At 50.0% G+C, this 12361-nt stretch overlaps 1 protein-coding gene across 1 annotated transcript; it reads right to left on the bottom strand.

Annotated features, from left to right (window-relative positions):
• Window positions 7337-8626, bottom strand: LOC110430414 (skin secretory protein xP2-like). The gene is made up of 3 exons (XM_021448085.1): window positions 8553-8626; window positions 8060-8462; window positions 7337-7348 (listed from the first exon to the last, which is right to left on the bottom strand). The coding sequence occupies exons 1-3, from the start codon at window positions 8624-8626 to the stop codon at window positions 7337-7339; spliced, it is 489 nt and encodes a 162-aa protein (XP_021303760.1).

Raw genomic sequence — 12361 nt, 5'->3', positions numbered from 1 at the left:
GGATGATCCTGCTTCAAAAGCCCTTTTACGTGACTTGGATGCACTGTAGTTGTTGTTATTGTTCTCTTGGGTCAGGCAGTCACTGATATAGGCATTGAAAGTAGCCCTGGCCCCTGTACCCATGGTCTTCAGCATCTTTGGATTCAAGCCCCTCTGGAAACTAGCAATCTTCTTGGCCTCCGTGTTCACAAACTCAGGGGCATAGCGAGCGAGATTATTGAAGGCATGTAGATACTCTTTCACAGATTTCGTCCCTTGGGACAGCCTCATGAACTCCCCAACCTTCATTTCAACCACACCAGGAGGAATGTAATTTCCCCGGAAAGCGGTGGTGAAGCGGTTCCAGGTAATTGGTGTCCCCTCTGGGTAGGTGGTACGGTGATGGGACCACCAAATCCCAGCGGGTCCTTGCAACTGATGTGCCGCATACTCAGCCTTGAGTTCTTCCGTCATTCGGAGAAGACAGAACTTCTGCTCCATAGTGTTGATCCACTCATCTGCTTCGAGCGGTTCCAAGGCCTCCTTAAAGATTGGTGGCTTGGTATCCATGAAGTCCTTGAACGAACTGTACTGGTTGACCTCCCGACCACCCTGATTATCTCCACGACGGGTGTTGTCAGCTATGTTGCGCAAAGCTTCTTCCATGTTGCGCTGCATCTGTTCCATGTTGCGTTGGCTTCCCAGAAACTACGCGAAAAACACATCCGCAGTGTACGGGGGAGGCGGTGGTGGTGGCGGTGTTGGTGCTCTATCCTCATTCCGTTGAGCCCCACCTCCGGATGTACCTGCTCCAAGGCCCGGATTGCTGTTACCCCCGCCACGTGTTTGTACCATCTGCATACGCCAATGATAAGCAATCGTTAGGAGTTGCCATCAATCGGTAGAAAATGTGTAAAATCGTGCCATACTGAATTTACTGAGGGAATAAATTCACACGATAAACAAAGGCACAACAACTCATCATCCACGCACAACATCACTAACAGATTACTTAACATTCACGCAACAAGGTTCGCGTACATCCAACTTGCCAGCATACATACACTGGACTTTCAGCATCAACTCATAAAGTCTTACACAGCCCAGATCCAAAAGTACAGGACATGCCACGCAACATACATCACAAAAGAGGAAAGACTAGCTCTAGAGCCCTAGCATCTACTCGCTGTGGTCACTGTCCATGCCGGAGCCATCCTCATCTTCATCACCACTAGCAGCTGCTCCTATCTCGGGATCCGCGTCCATCTCGTCCTCAGAGTCTAGCTCCGCTGCTCCAGGCAGGTGGTGAGGGTGGAGCTGGTTATGCAGCTGGTGGATCTCCTCATGCAAGTTCTCATTGTATTCCTCGGCATTAGCTAGCTGCTGCTCTAGCTCTAGCTGTCGGGCCCTCAAAGTGTCCTCCTCGTGCCAGGCTTCATTCCTCTGTCCAAGCACATGGACTAGCATGCGCTCGCAGTTCCTGTGAGCAGTAGTCACCCTGTCCTTCTGCTCCCGTGCTGCAAGCAGGTCCTGACTCAGCTCACTGTTCTTCTGGACTGCCTGGTCTCTCTCTCTGGTCACACGAGCCAACTCTGCCTGTAGCCTCTCAACCTCAGAGTCAAACTCACGCTGCAACTGACGCTTCTCATCCTGGACGGTGAGAAGAGACCCGGACAAGCGACCTAAACAACGCTCCAGGCCTCCATAGGTCTTCATCAACGCGTACATGGCACTCATAGCTGCACTGTCACTGTGCTGGTCCTCATTCGCACTCCTCTCTAGAGCATTAACCTCGGACTGATCCCACACCGAAGTGTAAGGGTCACCCCGGGGAAACACCCCAGCGAAGGCGTGGGCCAGCTCCTGTGGAAACCTCTCCATGAGGTCCCTCAAAACTGCGAAAGCTGCCCTGCTGGCACCGTGGAAAGGCGTGGCACCTCGGGACTCGTACACCCAACCGCCCCAAGCAGGGTCTCCTCCACTGGTAGGGACAACTGCCTCGATCCCCACCAGGGTCTCATCCCCAAGCGGCTCCTTATCCCAATAGTAGCGAGGCTCCCTTCCTTCGGGATACCCCATCGAACTGAGCACCCTCCAAAGCAAAGTGGGCATCCAAAACTCCTCTAGGAACTTGCTCTTATGTCGCGAGCTCCTAGCTGCCAACTGACGGCAAGGGGCCCGCCCACCAGTGGACTTGCGAGCGGTGAGCCTAGTGCGTGCCATCTGCTGCAAATGGAATACCGTGGGTAAGAGCGAGGATTACCTTTAATTATTTTATTTAGAATTGGGACAGATTAAATTAAGGGGGAAAGTAAGCAATGATATGAAATGAACATGATGCATGCACGAACTTACGATCTCACAAACTTAGAAAACAAAGTTTAACACTAGGCGGTATATGCGGTGGCACACAACGTTCTCCCATAACGTAACTAGCGTTCTAAGCAAGAACGTGGTTATGATACCTGCAGAAACTCATTTCAGCCCACCCACAGTATGATCGTGCAGAATAGGAATTTAAAACTAGGCACTTCGCACACACAGACACCCGTCCATGCATGCGATGTGTCACTACCCACATCATCGCCCTTTTGACGGCATCGCCTCTCAGGACGGAATTCCCAGCATGCGGTACTGTTCCCAAGACACACCAACATGTGTGCATGACACAGTACCTGACAACACTTCCCTAGACCGGCAGTGTATCCGATCATGCTCTCACAACTCCCACTTACCATGGCGTAGAAGAAGAATTGATCCATACATTACCACTCAAATGAATGGCACTCATACTATTGCACGCCGTATGAGCGACGAAATAAAAATATGATGCATTAACCCCCAAGTCAGTACTTAGCTAGCCACCTTAGAGTCCTTAACTGGGCATAAAGGATATGACCATGGCACACTAGATAGTTTTTCCAAAACTTAGTTTAACACCTTGATCATTATTAATTAATTAATAAAATCTTTTACTAAACCGGTTTAGATTTTTGTTTAAAACGTACTTATGAACAGTAACTCGCTAAACCTTGCTCCGATGCCAGCTGTAACAGAACCGACTAAATTATAAGAGATTAAGCCTAATAGTGACCATTTGCATAGTCGAACTATCACGCTTAAGCCCATATAATCCCGGTAGTCCGTGAAATCTCGAAGGATTTCAAACCACACATCGCATATACAGCCAAGATCGTAATAAGTTTAGCGGTCGCCATCCACAAGCACATCCAGATTACAACATTCATAAAATACATCGGAGTGCTTAAAGTTATTACAAACCAAGTTCTTCAAGTAGCGGAAGCTTCATAGTCCGAAATTACAATACACACGATAAGTCTGATACAGTGCCATAGTTCGGTCATTCCCACAAAAGCAAAAGAAGAGACGGAGTGACCATCGCCCTTGGTCTAGTTATCACCCATAGCTGGGTACAGACAGAGGATGCAATAACCATAGTACATTTGACCATCTGCAAAACAATATGGGAATAGAACCCTGAGTACGAGAAGGTACTCAGCTAGACTTACCCGTCATAAACTTAAAATAAAGACTCATCAAGGATCATGAAGGCTATTTGGTGGGGTAGCTGACAACCATTTTGCAAAGACCGCAAGGTTTTATTACCCAAACCTACATAAATCTTTTCTTCTTTTAATCTGATCAAGTTGAAAGTATCATTATCTATTATCTAGGTTTGCTCCTGTGCTATTACAAGCAAGTATGAGACTATGATAGTACCTCATGACAGCAGTCATAAACCCGTTTCATTATAACCCAAGTGTTCCATAGTCCTTACTACGAGGACGAAGCTCATGTCAAGTGCTCACTATCCAGGAGCGATGGCGATTCGAATCGATTTCTAACCAGCTGGCGAGGTATTCCCCACACAAACCACACTCACTGATCAAGTGAGCTACAGATCACCGTATTACACTATCCAGGACCAATTCGCGGGTTCGGCAGGCACCGCCAGTACCCGAGGACCGTTCCGGCGACCGAGGTATCCAAGGTATACCAAGGTTGCGCGCCGCGCCCTCGTCGTTCTCCTCAACCATCACCAATACAGCGCATGGCGGCTCGATTCCCGGCCCGGATAGTGTTCAGGCTTCGTGGTCGGAACGACTTATCCTTCCAGCTAAGTGTGGGGCATCCGTTCAACAAGACAAGAGGGCCGTCAACGATCGGTCCTTAATCGACACAGGCAGGGGCACCGTGGTCATCCCACCATGAGACCCCGCCCGGTCTCCAAATTCGTTCCACACTTGGTTATTCTTTTCCCCGAGCAACCAAAGCTTAATCAAGCAGGTATCCACCTATATCTCGCAGGTGACAGGGAATCACCCGACTTCTACCGAACTAAGCAAGCTAAGCATAGACTCCGTGACTATCTACATAGGACAAGGTAGTTGAATGAGTAGGAATAACAAGGAGTACTCATGCAGCAACGGTATCAGGCAACTCCTATCACTTAATATGCAATACAGTGGAACAAGTATAGCACTTTATATAAGTTAGCGAGAATAGGGAGACTTAGAATGCTCCGGAGCTTGCCTTTCTCAAACGTGCTGGGTCGGTGATCCGGACACTCCTGCAATTCCTCTCCGGGTTCCTGTGCTTCCGGAGGTTCCTGCTCCTGAAGCTCCTCGGGTTCCTCGGTTCCCACCTCATTCTCCTGCGAGCCTGTATGATGCATACATGCTCATGAGTGGAGTGCGAGATGCCCGAGTGGATGCTTACATGAGGGAGTACCAAAGGAGTCATGTTATGATGCATAGGTAATGCACTTGGTCATGCTTATTACAAGGTAGTCAACATCATCCAAGAATAAACAATTGAATCAAACATCTATTACATTCTCTTCTATAATTATTTTTCAAATGAAATCCGCAACCTACATGATGCTTCAAAGATACACCAAACCCAACTTAGTCCATTCAACCCACATACACAACCATTCATAATTTTCTTTATTCATTTCTAAGCCCATTAAAAAAATCACATGCAATTCTGTTCATCAATAAATTCCAGAAAAATTACAGGAGACTACTAGCTAATCATAAAGTCTACTGTAAATTTTTCATAATTTTTGGTTACTTATTTTGAGCCACAAAAATCACAAGATTAATGGATAAGGCAAGTATAATCACCCTACTGTGATATAAGTGTCAAACAACAGATTTCATATTTTTACAATTTATCTAATATCATAAGAAATACCCACAAAATTTTCCAGATTTATTGCATGACCCATTTAATTATTAAAAATCATAAAGCACTGCCATGCAAGCATTTAAATTACCATAAATTCATTTATACACCAAATAATATGTAACAATATTTTCTCAGTGATTAAACACACATGCAGAGCCAGCAAAACAAGTTTCACATTTTTCTGAGCCATATTTCATTTACTATGCATTTTCCAAGTTTAACAAAATCATGGATAAAATATATTCACACAGAAAAGTTGCTCCAACATGACATGCAATTACATCAAACTGTAGATCTGGAAATATAGAGCACACCAAAATTTATTTCATTCAATTTGGAGCTGTAGAACTCAAGATATAGATTTTACAAACTTTAAATCAATTTCTGGAAAACACTTTTTCAAGAAAACCGACGAAAAACGCTACGCACACCCAGATCTACACCCACCGGGGTACCCCTGCGACTGACAGTGGGTCCCCGACCCCACCAGTCAGCGAGACCGAGAGGGAGCTCACCTCCGACGAGCGGATCTCGCCGGCGGTGAGGTCTCCGGCCACGGGGTGAGCACCAACGTGCTCCCCGCAGCAAGACGCACCCAACGGTACCCTTGGATCGACCAGAGGGCGGTCGGAACACCTCCGGCGAGCATGCATGGCGGTACGGCGGCGCTGCTCGCCGTGGCCAGGCTGCTCCGGCGCGGTAGAGCGTACGCAAACGCCTCTCCGAGCTTCCTCACCTTCCTACCGACCTAGCGCAACAGAGAACGAGCGAAAAGACGCAGGGAAACGCTAGATCCGCCGCGGCTGAGTACTCCGGCGAGCTCGGGGTAACTCCGACGAGCGATTCACGGTGCTCGACGGACTCTCACCTCGGTAGAACGTTCGCACGAGCTTACCCTAGCGACGGCGAGTGCCCTGGTGCTCTCGGCGTCGAGCTTGAGGCTCTGGTGTGGCCGACGACGAGCGGCGGAGCTCTCTCCGGCAATGGCGCGCGGAGGAGCGGCTGCTGCTGCGTGGTGCGAGCGGAGGAGGAAGGAGAAGGAGGGCGCGGGGGACAGAACGGGCGAAATGGTCTGGGAGCCTGCGCCGGCGTCCCGACCAGGGGGGGTTGGAGGCCGGCCGCGGCACGTCCAACGCCGGCGTACGGCCGCCACGTGGCCGGCGCCGGGTGGAGCGAGGCGCGTCCGCGCGCGGGAGGGAGAGGGAGAGGGGAGGCAGGCCGGGTCGCTTGGTAGGCCGAAAGGGAAGCGGGGTTGGCCCAGCAGCGCCTGCCCCCTTCTCTTTTTTTTTTGAATTTCTTTTCTCAAAATTCTTTCTAAATTCATTTGGACCAATTTAAAATCATTTTCACCTCTTGCTCCCAAAAACAAAGTTGTTCCAAAATAAAAACTCTACAACTTTGATTTGACAAGCAAGACCAAATTCCAAACAAAATTTGAATTACAAGTTAAAACTCAGCTCTAGGTTTTAAATAAATTCATTTTGGAAAAGTTTGTATAAACTCCATTTCTCAAATTCCATAGCTCCAAAAATTGCACAAAAATGTTTTTAATTCTTCTTACACATAAAGCAACCTAATTTGAATATTTCACAATTTTAGAAACAAGCATCACATTTTTAACATAATTAAAGCACATGAAATGAAGCACATAAAATCATAATTTGAAAAGAGTGTCATGCTCATGATGCTTATGCTTGATGGAAATGATTATGCATGACTTTGGTGAGACTAAGTGCATGCTTAACACCTAGGGTGTTACACGTTCCGCACAGATTGATGTCGCCGATCACCATCGACGACAAGTCCAACAGACCACCCCGAAGCTCGTATGCCTCCTGCGGGCCGACCTCCTTGGGGTACCCCTTCTCCAGCCTGGACAAGTCGACCAGGGGGTAGTGGGCGCGCACCATGCTAAGGACATGCGCGCCAGCGAACTCCCCAGCGTCCTTCACAAATTGCGGGAGCCAGTCCCACGCCCGTTGCGCCTTCTCCACCGGAGTCAACTTCGGCGCGCGGGGCTGGCTCTCCGGGAGCTTGGGACTGATCAGATCAAGGACCGGGGATACTCCCTTCCAGATCTTACAACAGTTGACCTTCCAGGAGTCCCGGTCCTTGACCAGCTCATCCAGGTGTTTCTTGGCGTTCACCTTGAGCACTGCAATTCAAAGCAGGAAGTTATCTTCGACATATCAAAAGACAAATGGGGTGACAAGGGGCAGATAACGAGGCGATGCGTATTACCAGATAACTCCCGGTTCTTACGACCCAACTCCTCTCCTGTTCGACGCCCGGACTCCAGCGCACCAGCGAGCTCTTGGCTGAGCTGCTCCTTCTCCTGCCGGAGGCACGTCACCTCCTCCTCTAGGTCTAAATAAATCATAACCTGGTCAGCAAAGCAAACTACACAGATACACGCAGGTGCTCGGAGCACGTGACTAACCTTCTCGCTGACGTTACTGGTCGGCCAAGCGACGGGTAAGCTCGAGACGATGCTCCTCTTGGGCATTCATCTCGGCCACTTTCTCCCCAACCTCCGATCGCAGCCGGTCCACCTCCGCGGCCAGGGCCTTGTTCTCGGCCACAACGCCTTCTATCTGGTCGAAGCACCGTTTCCGGTACTTCGCCGTTTTCATCGCGCCCTACAAAAAGAACATATGACAACCAAGCAAGACAACGCACAGAATGTACAATAGCGCAAAGAACCGCTTACCTTGACTTCATCGACGAGGCGTTTGGCCGCGCGCTCGACCCTGGCAGCCTCCTCGGTCTCGGCGAGCTCCTCATGCCCGATGAAGTGATCCCTGCGTTGGCGCCACACATACACGTGTTGGCGGCCATCGCGGGGACGACCTTCAATCTCCTCCACCTCGTCGTCGGAGGCTGCCTGGGTTTCCTCCTCAACCGTCGTATTGCCCCCGGTAGCAGTCGAAGGCATTACTGGCCCCCGGGCCAGACCCGGGGATCCAGCAGTCGAAGCGGCCCCTGCTCGGGGCGGCGTGGGGACTTCGCTTTGCTCGGCGGGAGGAGGGGTTGGGGCTCTCCCCTCCCTTTCTGTGGCGTTCGCTGGGGGAGGTGCCCCTGTAGCCTCCTCAGCCCTGGCCGGGCTGCTCGCCGTGGTCGGTGCCGCGGCAGGGGGCTCCTCGGTGCTCACAGGCACAGCTGCAGCCGCAGGCTGCTCCGTGGTCTGCGGCGCCGCATCTTCAGCAGCGCAGGCAGGCTCACCCGTCCCCTGGCCGGTGGCATGGCCGGGGTTGACATCCGACGCCGCGCTAAAAGAACAAAAGTATAATAAAAAAACAAATGCCAAAATACGTAATTCGAACACTTACAGGTCCGATCGACGGTGGGTCGCGGTGAACCTCCTCCTCGTCCGGCCAACTAGCACCTGCGCTCCCATCTCGACAACGCGCGGTGCAGGAGGGTCGCTGGCCATCCGATCAGTAGTGGCCGGTGCACTATCTGGGCGGCTCCGAGGACGTCGAACTAGCGACGGTGCGGCCTCCTCGTCGTCGTCGTCGTCAACAATCCGCACGAGCCGACGGCGCTTCGGCGCTTGGCTGCTCTCTGCCGGCAGTGTCGCCGCCGGCGACGGATCCGCAGGCATTGGCCTTTTCCCCACCACCCTTTCCTCGGTGGTTGGGAAAGGCGAGCTTGTTCCTCCTCACTGCTGGTGTAATGAGTACACCGAGCAGCGTCCTCCTCTGGCGGGACTTCTCCCGCAGGATTCTCCATCCCCGGTGCCAGTGATATATACACTGTGCACCGGTCGACATCGCCGATCTGCAAAAGCAACAAAGATGAGTCAGCTGCAGACAATATACAAATGCTAGAACAAAATAATCTGCAACATACATTTGGTGCTGGTCATCCTAACATGAAGGCTTGCACCCGATCACTGCCACGGATGAAGCCTCCGTCCGCGAAGTTGAACAGCTCGTTCAACAGCTGCTGTACCTCCGCCTTCTCCAAGATCTCCGGTCGCATCCTGGTCGGGTCCACGCTTCCGGCATACTCGTACGCCGAGTGCACCCTCTTCTGGCAGGGCATCACCTGACGACAAATGAAGTTGCCGACCACGCCAAGCCCGTCCAGGCGCGACCAGTCGATCAGCTTCATGAGATCGGCCACTTGACCGTCGAACTCCGGGCGGTCGGTCCAGCTTACCCTCTTCTCAGGAATGTATCCCACGTCGCAGAACGTGGAGCTGCCCGGTTCCTCCCTGATGTGAAACCACTTCCTATACCATTCGGTCAAGGAAGTGTTCCATGGACAGTGCAGGTAGCGGTTCTTCATTCCATCACGAAGGTTGAGGTATACTCCACCTGCAACCTTGGAGCCTCCAACCGCTCCCTTCTTCCTCAAGCAGAAAAGATAACGAAAAAGATCGAAGTGCGGCTCTATACCAACATAGGCCTCGCACAGATGGATAAAAGTGGAGATAAGGAGAATTGAGTTCGGGTGCAGATTGCAAATCCCGATCTCATAATACAAAAGAAGACCTTGAAGAAAGGGATGAACAGGAACCCCAAAGCTCCTCTTAATGAAATCCTCGAACACGACGATCTCACCGGCACGAGGGTCGGGGAAGCTCTCCCCTTCCGGCGCTCTCCAGCCGCCGAGCTCCGACCTATGCAGGAGTCCCATTTCGACGAGGTCACCGAGGGACTTGGTGGTGCTGCGGGACTTTTTCCACTCCCTGGCCATCAATTCGGCCCTTTTCTTGGAGTCGCTCTTCGCCATTGGAGGTGAGGAAGTGGACTTGGGCTACGAAGATGAAGGTGATTGAAGGAGGCAAAAGAGGAAGGCCTGATGGCAATGGCAGGGTAAGCAGTGCAGGCGGAACTGTCCAGCTCTTATAACCCGCAGCTCCACCCCTCCCACTTCCTGTATTCTCGGGAAGTGGGCGGGCCATGCGGCGGATGCGGCGTTTCGGTTTTCAATGATTATAGACAATTAATGCGGAGGAGTTTTCGTACCAATTGATGGTTTCCTTTTTTCAAACCACGCAAAGGGCGGCTGCACAGTTGCCAGGCGCAACTTTTCATGCATCCATCTGACACACCATCAGAAGGTCTCGTCACGTCAACTTTAACTGGAAAGATTTTTTCAAAAACAAGAAGACAAATATGGTAGAGAGTCAACAATCCGGGGACTGCACCGACCACCGAGCACTTGATGCTCGGGGACTGGTCGATCAGTCTATCAACTTGGACGCCAAGGACTGCACCGACCACCGAGCACTTGATGCTCGGGGACTGGTCGCCCAGTCTATCAACTCGGATGCCAAGGACTGTACCGACCACCGAGCACTTGATGCTCGGGGACTGGTCGCCCAGTCTATCAACTCGGACGCCAAGGACTGCACCGACCACCGAGCATTTGATGCTCGGGGACTGGTCGCCCAGTCTATCAGCTCCGAACTTTAATATATCGCACCGACCACTGAGCGCTCGATGCTTGGGGATTGGCTGTCAAACAATTGTACACTCGGGGACTGGAAGATTAGTCTATTCAATTGCTGATGAACTAGTAAATTCAATTTAAATTTTTTAGACCTTGCTACAAGGCTCATACTTGGCCTTCCAGCAAGCTCGGGGACTACATCGGTACGATGCATCTGGCGATGCATCTCAGTTCCAGACATTCTTTGAGGACTTTTCTTTTGACCCTGGCACCACGTGCCTACGTCACCTACTACCAGGCTCGGGGACTAAGTGGGCACACTTCACCTTACGGTGAATATGCTTGCTTTTTTGAGGTTTATACTTTTCTTGAAAGTAAAGTGGGCACACTTCACCAGGAAAGAAATCTTTTTTAATTTAGAGCACCATGCATTCTTCGAAAAATCAGCTTCTTTGATGTCAATATTGATCAACTGTCTTTTGAGCTGGTCAAAGTACCATTGCAACTGTTTGGGTGATTCTTTTGTTTACTGAAGACGTCAAGCCTCACTGATCGAAGAAGCTCAAGACGACGTGTTACATCACAATACATGGTGCTCGGGGACTTGCTGTGGGGGTATAGACCCCTATACCCTTACGGCTAGACTTGGGCCAGGAGGCTTGGCCCATTACGAGACAAGCTCAAGGTTTGATCCGACAGCTTGGAGTTTCGCGCAAGGAAACAAGACGTGGAGATCAAGCAGGATTCTAGTCGGTTAGAATAGGGATTGATATCGAACTATCTATGGCAATTGTAACCGACTAGGATTAGTTTCCAGATCTGTAACCCTGCCATCCGGACTATATAAGGAGAGGCAATGGACCCCCCTAGGACACATTATTCTCTCAACACAAATCAATACAATCAGACGCAGGACGTAGGTATTACGCCAACTCGGCGGCCGAACCTGGATAAAAAGCTTGTCTGTGTCTTGCGTCACCATCGAGTTCGTAGTTTGCGCACCGTCTACCGATAAACTACTACCGTGGGTATACCCCAAGGTAGACTGCCGACCAGCTTTCGTCGACAGACAGCGATTAGAATGTCCTTCGTCTGCTAGTCTTCTTGATTCTTAAATTCCGTGGAGCTCAAATAGACAACAAAGCTTGTGGAACTGATTAAGTGTTAGCATAAATATCTAGCCTTTTTCATGTTGAGACTCCTTAATAAATATTACTCCCTGTTTTTATATTTTTGTTTTTATAAAGCAGAAAAATATTTATTTTATTTTTATGCCACCACAGTGAATGTACTTATGGGTTTTATGCCACTCGTCTACTCACATGGGGCTTACTGTTTTTCACATTTTTATTTTCTTTTTAAGATAGTATGAACTTAATTAACTAAGTAACTATTTGAAATAATTGAAAGGGAAAGGATAACTACCAAGTTTACCTCTTGGCAAGGCGTTCGGTGTTTTTTAAGTCCTCCGAACGGGACACTCCATTTTTTCAATCGTCCTGAGGTTCGTTGGGTGGCGTAGTCGGTACTTCCGGCGGCGCCTCCTCTTCATGTATAGTTATCTTCATTTTCCACACCTAACTTGGTGCTTCAATCTCCTCTGGATAATTCTGTTTAAACTCTACATCTTCTGACCTTACAACTTCTCCTTCATAGTCTGCCCATCCGTCCCTGATGATCTGCCTCCTCTGGTTGCGGTTGCGTCTCTTTCTGACCTGCTTAGATTCTTCAACGATATAGTTAGGGTCAGTAAAATAACGGCGTA

This window comes from Sorghum bicolor, chromosome 9 (genome assembly GCF_000003195.3).
Source record: "Sorghum bicolor cultivar BTx623 chromosome 9, Sorghum_bicolor_NCBIv3, whole genome shotgun sequence".
Lineage (NCBI taxonomy): Eukaryota > Viridiplantae > Streptophyta > Magnoliopsida > Poales > Poaceae > Sorghum > Sorghum bicolor.
The sequence above is the reverse complement of the archived record's forward strand: the minus strand, read 5'-3'. Positions and strand labels throughout refer to the sequence as shown.